This window comes from Mustela nivalis (assembly GCF_964662115.1).
Source record: "Mustela nivalis genome assembly, contig: HAP1_SCAFFOLD_768, whole genome shotgun sequence".
Lineage (NCBI taxonomy): Eukaryota > Metazoa > Chordata > Mammalia > Carnivora > Mustelidae > Mustela > Mustela nivalis.
Window position 1 is genome coordinate 260,347 of NW_028135895.1, and position 12,362 is coordinate 272,708.

A 12,362-nucleotide genomic window follows, 5' to 3' on the forward strand; every position below is an offset into this window, starting at 1 on the left:
AACATGCATTTCGAATGTAATGTGAGTTTCTATCAACATAAAACTATAAGAACTGTCTTCCTAAAGGGCATTCATGTAAGGCCCGTTATTTTCCAGCTTGATTAATGAAAACAAAATTTTTCTGTAATGCTTTCTTCCTACTCTGTATTAGTTTTCAGGACTGGATTGAAAGTGATTTATTGTGGATAGGGTTATACCTGCTCATGGAATTTTTTTCTGTTCCTGGGTTTTTAAAGGTGGCAGAGTCGACTTTCTGATTTTAATTCACCTTCACTAGATGAACAATTCACAAATAGGACTTTTTCTTGAAATAACCATAGCCTGGGGGCGCTTGGGTGGCTCAGGTCATGATCTCAGGGTCCTGGGATTGAGTCCCACATCGGGCTCCCTGCTCAGTGGGGAGCCTGCTTCACTCTTTGCCTCCCCCTCTGCTTATGCTTTCTCTAATAAGTAAATAAATAAATAACCTAAAAAAAAAAGAAGTTGTATTTGACTGGAGCTTCATGTGGAGTGACAGATCAACAGAAAGACAAAGGAATAAGAGACAGGAAGCAATGAAGGAAAACACAGAGGCGCACAGTATAGACAGATGTTCCTCGGCTTATGATGGCCTCGGCTTCTAATAAACCCATTGTTCAGCTGGAAATCTCTTTAGTTGAAAATGCATGGAAAACACCTAAGCGACTGAACATCAGAGCTTAGCCCCGCCAAACTTAAATGTCTTGAGAACACTTACAGTATTGCACAGTTGGGCAAAATCCTCTAACACAAAGCCTATTTCACAATAAAGTGTCTGGTATCTCATGTAACTTACTGAACACTGCACTGAAAGCCAGAGCAGGACGGTTCAAGTGTGTTGGTTGCTGACCCTCGTGATCACGTGGTTTGCCTGGGGCTGTGCTCGCTGCCCCTGCCCAGCATTACAAAAGAGGACCCTACTGTAGATCGCCAGCCTGGGAAAAGATCCAAACTAAATGCATATCACTTCTGCACTATTATAAAAAGTCAAAAAAACCATCAACTGAACCAAGGTGAGGTCAGGGATCTTCTGTACCAGGTTTGTTAGGGAAGGTCAAGTGCTCCTGTCTGGCCAGGAACCATAGTGGTATGGGGGAAAGTTCCACAGTAGAAAGTTCTACAGCGGAGAAACACTAGGACTCAAGCACCAACGGTCACAGGTTACACCATGAAGACTGGATGCTCTTCTGTGGGCGATGAGAAGCCACGAGCGACTCAGGAAGGCTGAAGAGCTCTGGGCAGGTGGGACAGCTGAGGGCTGCAATGAAGAGGGACAGGTGGAGCTGGGAGACCAGGTGGGGAGAGCCCGCTACCCTCGAACAAAAGGCAACAAAGGTCTGGACTGGGATGACGGAGATGGTGGAAGGTAATGGGATATTCATGAAACAGAACTGGAAAGCCATGGAAATGAAATAAGAGAGGGAGGGAAAACCGTTCATGACTTTAATTGCCATCAGTATAAAACATGTTGAATTAAAATGAATTGGTATTTCTAGACCGATGATGACATCACAATAATGGAAGGAAACCAATTTTGATTTTGAGCCTGGTTAAGGAGACAGTATAGACAAGAGAAAAGCAGAGGCTCTGGAGTCACACAAATGTCACCATTGAGATTCGTCCCCACTCTTCATTCCCTTCCCTGTAAACCCAGGCAAGTGACACCTGCCTCACAGCACTGGTAACAAATAGGGAAGAGCACACGTTCCCACGTTCCCGGGTCAGACAGGACAGCCAGGGATCAGCGGCACATGAGGAGGTGACAGGTGGTCACTAAACTGAGCTCAGGTGCATACACAGCATTTTACGTCACCTTGAGATGGCTCCTCTTGTGACCTCTCGAAGAAGGTGGCAGTGGTGAGGAACAAACTCCAGGAGCTTATTAGCATACATGATCTTCAGGCCGTCTGGATGAGACTCAACGATCTGCTCTACAATCACCTAGCAGAAGGAAGAGCGTTTTATTTTTATTTATTTATTTGTTTGTTTGTTTGTGTTTTTGTTTGTTTTTAAAGCACCTAAAAGAGAAGTATGAACTATACACTACAGAGAAAAGAATCGTGTAAACCTTAAAAATGCACTTCGTCCTTCCTCCTCCCCACTCAGTATGCTTTCTAAACAGGAGGTAAGTAACAATGGCATGAAAATCTAGGTCCCGGGATTTGGGAATACTGCTCCAACCCTGGGGGACACAGAGGCTGAGGGACAGAGACTGGCCTGAAGCTAAAACATCACACACACTCATCTGCTTCCCTTCTGAGCTTAAAAGCAAAATACTGTATCTGCAGACAACAGCTCTGTATCATCTTCACCCTGGCCTTATCCTCTACCGTCTCCAGAACAGGGAAAGGGCTGAGATGGAAAGTGATGGAAGAAAACACATCTTATTTTGCTTTAGTATTTAATTTTTTTTTGGTGAGGCTGAGTTGCAGGAGGTGAATGACAAGCATACAAACTTAAAATGCAAATGTGGCCACAGTTCATTTAATGACACGGAAACGTAAAGTACTTCCCTAATTTAGCATATTAGATTCAGTTCAATGAAAGGGGCATAAATTAAATAACTAAAATATTTTCATTTAGTGACAAAGAATAATGTGATCTTTTTCACCCCCACAGAGAGAGCTATGAACTATAATAGGATACATACAAAGAACTGACAGATCATTTACTTTTAGTAGTCTTAATGAAGCTGAGAAGATTACTAAAATTAATTCTTCAATTTCACTTCTATCACTGGGATACTGTCTCGTTTTAAAACTGGAAGCCTTTCATCCTGAAGTCATGGTGGGTAGCTTTATACTTACCAGACAGAAAGAACACTCGCACTGGCAGGTGACTGGAAGAAAGCCCTCAAACGCTGAGACTGGCTTCATGACTTCTGTCAGCTTGAACTAGATGAAACCGACGCTCTCTAAGTTGGAAGCTGCTGATTGCTGGCGGCCTCACATGGTGCAGCCCATACTCCGGCCGCTCAGAAGCAGGATACACTGACTCCCTGTATTTTACTGTATCATTATGGGTCAAGAACACTGGGTAACCAAGTTCTGGACTTAAGGTACTACCCCGCTAACTCGCCCTTCAAAGCCCTTTATCTTTGAATATTCCCTCCCTCCCACCTTCCTAGCCTGGCAAACTCCCCCATGGTCTTCAAGACTTAGGCCACATCAATTCTGCGAATACGCTTCCCCTCACAGACTTTCCCTGCGCACAGAGCTGTCTTCCAGCTCCTCCAGTGGGCACGGGCGCCTTGGTGGGGTCACGCTTTTCGGCAACTTTATTAACGTATAACTTATGGAAATGGAAATTGACCTGAAAATGTTCTGATCCGTACCTTCTTCCTAGGCAAGTCCCTCACCCCTACTAAATTAAGATGATCCCTGAGTTATGGCATCACTGGAAGAGACCAGAGCGCATGCCTGATTTCTGCCATGCTGATGGGCACCAAGCGGGACCAACCTTTTCTTACAACCAGAAGAGCAGGAACTAAGAGCATCTTCAAGGAAGAGCCCTGAGCTCTCTCGCACCCAGTCAAGAAACGAAGCCAGATTAGATGCTCTGTGTTTGTGGAATGAGGTGCATGGGGGCACAAACCTCATCCATGTATGGTTTCACCAGTACTTGACTGACTAACGCCTCTGCATCCCGTGTCTTGTCAATTGTAGCGTAAGTCTGGAGGCAGTGCCGTATGATGTCCACATTGGAAGTCTGAAGCCCTTCTAGCAGCAGGCCTCCCAGGGACTGCTGCAGCATGGCCGTAATGTGGGCTATACGCTGCAAGAACAGAGAGACCAGGAAAGAAGGTCCAGGTACCACAGTTTTAGAAAGCTCAAATATATGTGTATAATTTATATACATATGTGTTATATATATAAAGCGAGCCTCTAATTCTACCAGAATATATGTAAGATTAAAATCCCAACATTTCCTAGAGAATAACAATAAATCTCTTCTCCCCATGATTGCTTTCTTTCTTTTTTTTTTTAAAGGTTTTTATTTATTTATTTGTCGAGAGAGAGCACAAGCACACAAGGAGACACAGGCAGAAAGTGAAGCAGGCTTCCTGCCAAGAAGGAGCCCAAGGTGGGACTCAATCCCAGGACCCTGGGATCATGACCTAAGCCAGAGGCAGTGTCTTAACTGACTGAGCCACTGAGGCGTCCCCTCCCTATGATTTCTTTGAAAGTAAGTCGGCTTCATCAAAGTGAAGTTTAGACAATTACGGAATGACAAAAAGTTATTTGCCTCTTAAGCTACAGAGTAAATCTGACAAACGTGCATTTAAACCCAGTCAAGGGCTTTGGATAAATGAACTCTGACTACATCATATGATGTGTCAAGTTACATGAAATTCAGAATTAATTTTACTTGCATAGTTTGGAGACTACGCTTGTGTCTTTACACAAAATCTATCTAGTGTGACATAATGGAAGCAGGGTCCCAAGCAGGAGACACTGAAAAAAAAAAATTCAAAGCTAGCTTCAAAATCCTGTAGAGTAGCAATTATCAGGGGCAATGCTAGGTCAAGCCAAAATCATCCAGGAAATTTGCAAACAGCAAATTGAAAATCGAAACCAACACTTGCTGGTCTTACTTTGTCCAGAAGAGGCATGCCTTTGCTCTGAACAGCATGAAAGTGTAACTGGTTAAATTCTGTGGCAATTCTCTCTAAAATCTGTCTAGTCCAGAGAGGGCTAGTAGAGACAATTAGAGAAATGTAATTCCCAAAGTTAAAAACCTGCCACCCCCACCGCCCCACATGCCTTACAGCGCTCAGGCACCTGCACCTGAACGCCATCAATTTTCATAACAAACTGTCTGTGCAGCAGGCCCCAATGCAAGGGGTGAGGAGCGGGGAGGTCGTAGAAGCCACTGACGCAGCCTGGCCCGGGCCACAGGGCCCAGGCAAGGGGATGGAGCTATTTTAGGTCAGTGTGGGTACAACTGCATGATTCCTCCACGTTCCTCAGGCTCTCCCATTCGTGCCCTTCTTCTCCCTTCTTCTCCCATTCTCTAACCCCCTACTCTCTCTTGCCCTGTCCTACCGTTCATACCCGAAGCCCCCTCTTCTTCTCTGCCTGCCTCATTCTCCCTCCCAAGTACCTCCCCAGTACCAACTACTGCTGTCTCCTCAATCAGCTAAAACTGACCGCCTAGCAGCAACCTGGGAAATCGCTCAGAGCAGCGGACTCCAAGTTTAAATTTACCCAATGGCAGAAAGAGCAAGCTCGGTGCTCCGGGAGCTGGTGAGAAATCACTCACAGTGCATCTGCCATCAAGTGGACTGGATACACTTCCCTCTTGCCCCCCACATTAGAAAGCGTCAACCCCATTCAAAAGGAAGTCAAACAGTGAAAGAAAAAAAAACACACAACAAAGGCCCCAAAGCCCCTGCTGGGCTCTATGAGGCATCCCACATCTGAGGATGGGCAGTCAGGTAGTGAGGAAACACACTGTAAGAAAACCCAAAATCTCTGGAGACCTGCCATGGTGTGCCCCGTCCCAGAGCATCAGAACTGGTGTGGAGGGAAGGCAAGCGCTTGGCACGAACAGTGCCGAAGCCTAATTCCAACCTCTACTGACTGATCCCATGCGCATTTCCTATTTATCCTTTTCTTGGCATTTCTGGGACTGGCAGAGCATGATGGATTTACTGTGCGCTGACGCTGCTCTGGCTTTACTGACTCTAGAGCTCAGAGCTGCTCTTCTGGAGAAAAAAGTCCTCCAAGGTAATTTTGAGCAAGAAAGCGCACAATGTCTGTTTATCAAGGACAGTGTTGCAAAGGGACAGGATTGTAGACACAGAGCTCACTGAGGTGTTTCTATCCGATGAGCACAGCAGCAACAGCAAAGACGGGAAGAACACTGGAGGGCCAGCTCCCCAGGGGCCGAACGTGGACATGGCTGGAGGGGCTGCAGGCAATGCCAAGGGCCGCAGTGAAGCAGAGCCGCTGGAGACACACGGGCTGCAGAAGGGCCGTGTGCAGACTGTCTCCTAAGTGTGGACGAACGGAGCAGAAGCACAAGTGCAACGGGCTAGAGACACAAGCACAGTGGAGGCTGACCACTTAGTTGAATGCCTTGATGTGAAAGGGGACAGAGACCTAGGACCAGAGAATCGCTTCCTTTGGGAGGTGTCCATTCTTAATCTCCATCATGAGACATGTGGAGCATATGGTCTCTCAAGTTCCTTCCAAATCTAAAACCTTAATTCCTAAAATTTAGAAACCTAACTCTGCCTGCAAGGGGAGGGACTGTTAGCGTCACACAACAGAGCACTCAGGGCACCAGGCGACCTTGACGCAGGCAGCCCAGCTGGTATGTATAGGACCAGCCCAGGCTACTCCCAATGCACCACTGTGCGTCTCACAGTGCTGACAGGACCTAACTACTCATTTTCTGAGTCGCTCATCTACCCTGGCTGATTGAAAATTCACACCAGGAAGGGAACAAGACAATCACAGTATAACAAAGAGAGCCATCATCTTTTTCCTATTTCATAAGTTTTTCCTTTCCTGTTTGTAAATTTCAACTGGATATGTCCTATACTGTTTCATAATAATATAATGCTGGTGCAAAATACATCAATGGTAATACTCTGGGCATGTCTAGGGAAAAAAATGAGATGGAGAAAAACCAAGATGAATGGTAGGTATGCCTTAAAGATCAACAGGACTTTGCTAGTCCTCAGGGAAGGTGATTCCAAATATACTTTTACACTGCAAGCATAATGACGTGTTGGAACTGTGGTCTATAACCAAAGCGTTTATAGGAACGTGTTATAGATTTCACCATTTCATGCTCTCCACTCTCCTGGAGCTACATTCTAGCCACAAACCTGGATTTTCTTCTTGTTCAGAAATGAATTCTAACTAAGCTGTCCCCGCCTAATTAGATTGGATGTGAAGTATTAATTTATGTGCTACTTAGTTAAAAAAAAATGCTTACCTGCTTGCTTCTAGTGCAGAGGTTTCTTTCGAACTTTGTGAATTTAAGATTTTTTCAATCTTTTCCACTGATCAAATAACTTGTATAAGCCTCAACACACACATCTATAAAAATAAAAATTAAGCAAACAAAAAACGTCACCATCTTTACTCTTAATCATCTTTATTTCCCATGCTAAATGCAGGAAAATATAAGACCAAAAGTTAACTTCAAATATATAGGGCATGCTATATTCAAAATATAGCATGAAACACATGCTATGCTATGTGTGCTATGTGTTTCATAATTCTATGAAACACAGAATTCTCAAGAATGCAAATCTTAGTTCTAGAATAAGCATACTTCCATATTCTATTGCAAGTTTATAGAGGAAAAAAAAAAAACCCTATACTTTGCTTTCTCATATTCTATACTCTTATTTCTTTTTTTTTCCCATCCTGAATCTTTCTATGGGCATTTCTTTCCTATTTTTTTAAAAAAGATTTGTTTATTTGAGAGAGAGAGAGACTGCATGTGCGCGTGCAGGGGAGGGGCAGAGGGAGAGAGAGAATTTCGAGCAGACATCCTGCTGAGCACAGAGCTCAATGTGGGGCTCAATCTCATGATCCTGAGATCATGACCTGAGCCAAAATCAAGAGTCGGACGTTTAACCAACTGAGCCACCAGGCGCCCCTCCATTTGTTTTCTTATGGCCCTTTATTCATGTTTTAACTTTGGCTTCCGATTGTACTGGCCCTCTCAGTTTACATGTGCATATACCTATATGCCCAAGCACCAAATCATTAAAGACCTTTTACACTACAAATATTATCAAAGAGGTTGAGGGACATTATGAAAACTCTCATCCTTAAAGAACAAAAAAATACAAAGTCATCCATTCAATAAATAATAATAATAATGAACACCCCTGGGAGCTCGATATTCATTCCGACGGTGGGGTGGGGGGGGCACGAGAAAATAAAGCAAGAAATACACCCTGCTCTCACAAAGCTTACTGTTTTGTCTGGAAGCGCACGACAAGCATTCTTTGGACAAAAGCTGTGAGGAGATCCAGAGGCGAATTAAACAGAAGCCTGTCCCTCAAACAGGCTTCTCCCCACTGAGATTTTAACAAAAATGCTAATAATACACATAGAAAACATTGTACAGAGCAGCAGGCGAGAGTCAGAAGCCCAGACTCCCAATGCCCGCTGTGCCCCTATATTGTTATGATCATGAATGATCTCGGGGACACTTGGAACTGGAGATAGCACTAAGGGGCACACTCCCGGGGTGAGCCCTCAGATGTACAGAGCCGTTGCCTGTCTCACACACCTGAAACTAAGCCAACACCGCATGCTAACTACTGGGAATTGAAAAAATTAAAGTGAACACCAGAACATAAAGAACACAGGATCAGAAAATAACAGCAAACCTACGGCAGAATCCTGAGTTTGCTTTGGAAAGCCCACTTCTCCCCTAGTCTCTAATATAGGCCTATTTTCTTTACAGGGCCGCTGACAATTTATACAGTCGTTAACTGTCAAGCGCTGCACCGACAACAGTTATCACTGTTTCTTGTTCTGGAAAAAGTGGGTGATCTTGAGATCGTGTGGGTACCTCTGAAATTCTGTCTTCTTATTTCAGGTAGATAACATGACATAATGCATAAAATGCACATGCGTGAGAGCTTTGAAAAAAAGCTAAATTTAAAAAAAAAAGAAAAAAGCTGAATAGTGCTGACAAGTTCGCGGAGACAAGAGGAGAGGGCTTCAACTGGCATGCAGCATAAGAAATCTACTGGAGGGGGCACCTGGGTGGCTCAGTGGGTTAAGCCGCTGCCTTCGGCTCAGGTCATGGTCTCAGGGTCCTGGTATCGAGTCCCACATCGGGCTCTCTGCTCAGCGGAGAGCCTGTTTCCCTCTCTCTCTCTCTGCCTGCCTCTCCATCTACTTGTGATTTCTCTCTGTCAAATAAATAAATAAAATCTTTAAAAAAAAAAAAGAAATCTACTGGAGGGTACCTTTTTCTTCCTTATGTCCTCTTGTTTACACATTCGTTCATCTACTGCCCGAATTCCTTCACTGACTGATGACCTGAGACTCTTTAAAAGAATAATAAAGAAAATGTATTACAGACATTGTTTTGTCACATTATCAATTTCCTACATCTCATTCAATTCCACAGAAATTAATACCTGTGCACCTGTACTATGCAGATATTGACCAAAAAAAAAAAAAAAAACATGATATACCAGACACAGTTACTGTTGAGGGGACTCATGACCTGGGGGCAAAATGACACGAAGGCAGGGTCGCATGGCCAGAAGAAGAATGACATATACAGTGAAAGTTATGGGGATGAGGGGGCTTAGAATGGAGAACAGATAATATGAAGCAAAGTACAGGAGAGTCTGGAAATGCGACGGGGCTCAAATCGGACTCTGAAAGCCATGTGTACACAGCTGCCGAGGTGGGGAGGGGATGGGGAGCAGATGTAAGTGCACACACACTCAGGGGCAGGGTCAGACAGGCACACAGCCATGTGCACTGCAGGCTTCCTTCTGGAGAGAAGCAGAAATAGGAATGGAGGGCCAACTTCACTGAGATTAAGTCTTTAGATTCTGCATATTTTGGAGAACGAAAGAATGTCAAAGCACTGATGCATGATGATGAAATGTGGGTATGGAAATACCAGGAATCAAGAATGAAGAACAGAAGACCAGAAAAAGGCAGAGCACAGAGGTAGAGAAACATGTTCAGAAGCTAATGAATAAAGAGATAATTAGGAATTAGGGCCAAAACAAAGGTTAACAGAAACAACTAGAATGAAGTAGGCATATCACAAAAATTCCACAGGAAGGTGAATTAATTCACTACATCAACATTATGAAACACCTCCTGGACGTCAGTATTGTGGCAGCCTACAGGGATGCAATGAAGACAGATATAGTCGTATCCCTCAGTGGTCTGAGAATCTCACAGAACAGCTTCAGAGTTGGGACCAGAAAGGCAGGTCAGGCCTGTGGCTGAGCAGGACCAAAGTGGCCATAAAAACAGGCCATGGAAAAGGGAGGGGATATGGTGATGGCAGGGGGTGAGGCGGGACAGGAGCCTGTGTGAGTAGAGCAAATCTGCCTCCAGGGAGGGGGTTCGAGAGAAGAGTGGGAGGCCAAAGGAAGGCTAGGCTTGGGAAACAACACCACTATGAGGCCCCGGGAGGAAGAGGCACACCAAGGAGGCAGTGGGAGAGCCCCACAGCGGCTGGTGTGGAATCCAACAGCGGACCATGAAAATCCCTTCCATTCCAAGGAAAAGTATCTTTAACAAGATTTTGTGAAATTCAAATGAGACATAAACCATGGAAAGTATTGGCTTCCTCAAGGCACAACTCAAGATTTTTACCTGTTTCACGAACTCTTTCCTGCCTGCCCCTCCCCTAGGCTTCTCAGCACTGATATTTCCATCACTCCGCATTTTTCTTGGTTCTAATCATGTACTGTGTCTTCCCTTAAATTATGTTCTCCTTATATTCTCTCTAGGATGCAGGCACTGTCTTAGGGGAGGGACACAAGAGGCCACTCAAGCTAGAGGAGACACACAAGGAAGGATGGTGTCGTTTATGACAAGTTTACGACAGGGCATCAGAATGGACAGAGGCCGTAAGTCAGGGCAGCAGACACAGACGGGGGGGGGGGCGGGAGGGGAGACAGGGCAGCACAGTTTTCTGTAAGAAGTGATGCCACAACTGCCCCTCCACTGTTCACCCAGGTGGAGTTCCTATTCCCAATGGCTTAGAGGTGGGGAGTCCCATTCCCACAACAGAGATTTTTCTGAGAGAACATGCAAATGTAACATTTATTAAGTATTACATTTTATTTATATTATCCTTCAGTTCCATTAGGGATTACACAGTTTTTGTAGATCAGCCCAGGAACCTAACCACACGCAGATTACGTGGGGTGGGGGGGGGATATTTACAAGATTACAAACTGTTAAAATACAAGTCATTCATAAGTTAGAAACCACTTACATATGACCAAAGTGGCATTAATAAGTTGAATTTGGAAATATGCTTCCTCTCCCCTGACATTTTAAGGTTGTCTACTCTGAGAATATGTCTTCTTCAAATCGAACATGTTTTTTTAGGTTTTTAGCATATGCAAAAACAAAATCATTTACAACTCTTCTGAAGGTGAATATTATAATCATGAACCATTAAAATACAACCACCAGTACCACCAAACTAACAGATGAAAAGAATTCTTAGAGAAAAGCCGACGAGGACAACAGGCGTCACAGCAGACTGTTTTCATTAATTGGGGACTTACCAGAACTTCTCGTAACTGTCCCAAAGGCACAGAAAGTTGATTGAGGGCTTTGTCCATGCCAACCTAAAGGTAAAACCAGGTTGGCACAAACACATCACAATAAGGAGTAATAGTGACGTATCTATTTAACGATCAAAGCAGTACCAGATTTAAGTTATTTTTTTGGCACAACCGTATTTTGCTACATAACTAGCTAAACAACAGAAGTGTTATTTGGCCATTAATGTTGTTCATAGAATATGAAAAAAGTCTGTTGAAATACATGAAACTATAAAAATAAGGGAAGTCAGGAGAAACGAAAGTTTCCTTAAGAACAATTTGCCTTTAGATGACATTTTAAATGAATGTGAAAAATTTTCACAGAAGGTGAACAGTTCTCTGTCTGTAATTGATGATACTCAGCCAGCTGATGTGAAAGTCTGACGGGCTACGTCTCTCTTAAACATTATTATAAGCCTTGAGAAAAATAGAAATTAAACAGAAGTAAAATTATCTAGGTTTTTAATCCTATTGGGATATTTATCTTAGTGGTATATTTCCCAAAAGCAAATGTGCATCATTAATTTTAATGCTTCTTGAAATTCCCATGGAGCTGCAACTTTCTGTGCTTCTCTGGACAAACAGATTTAAAACAAAATGAAGCATCAACAAGGAGACTTTTCTGCCAAGTAACAAAATTCAACATTTCTAAATGGCTTTTACAAACAATTGATAAGCTCACTGCAAATCATTCTTATATTTTTATAAAACCAAACTTTTTAAATATCAATATTGGCCAATGTTCCCTCAACCTAGCTCTGGCTAACAGATATACCTGGGAGTAAATTAAACATTGTAAGAGTGGTGGACATTTGCTCCTACAAATTAGTCTAAATCAAGGAAGACTTCAGGGTAATCACTTAGCAACTAATAAAACAACCTCTTGGGTATTATTATCCTTTACTTTTCACTGTTGACTAATGAATTTGAAACATAATCAAACTAGAGCAACCTTAAATGAATAAAAACTAAAACAAAAAAATGTATTCCAAAAAGTTTAGTTCTTTTATTAATGAAATTGGTAATTTCTTCAAGTTTCTGGTGGGGT

At 43.3% G+C, this 12,362-nt stretch overlaps 1 protein-coding gene across 1 annotated transcript in view; it reads right to left on the reverse strand.

The window, feature by feature from the left end:
- Positions 1–264: 264 nt before the first annotated feature.
- LOC309857486 (conserved oligomeric Golgi complex subunit 2-like) overlaps positions 265–12,362 on the reverse strand; it is a gene marked incomplete at its 3' end in the record, with an annotated part of 31,650 nt that continues 19,552 nt past the window's right edge. Inside the window, exons 3-5 of the mRNA XM_082750167.1 lie at positions 11,276–11,338; positions 3,704–3,792; positions 265–268 (exon numbers count right to left, since the gene is read on the reverse strand). Coding sequence (XP_082606293.1) covers positions 265–268; positions 3,704–3,792; positions 11,276–11,338 — 156 coding nt within the window. The remainder of the gene's footprint in view (positions 269–3,703; positions 3,793–11,275; positions 11,339–12,362) is intronic.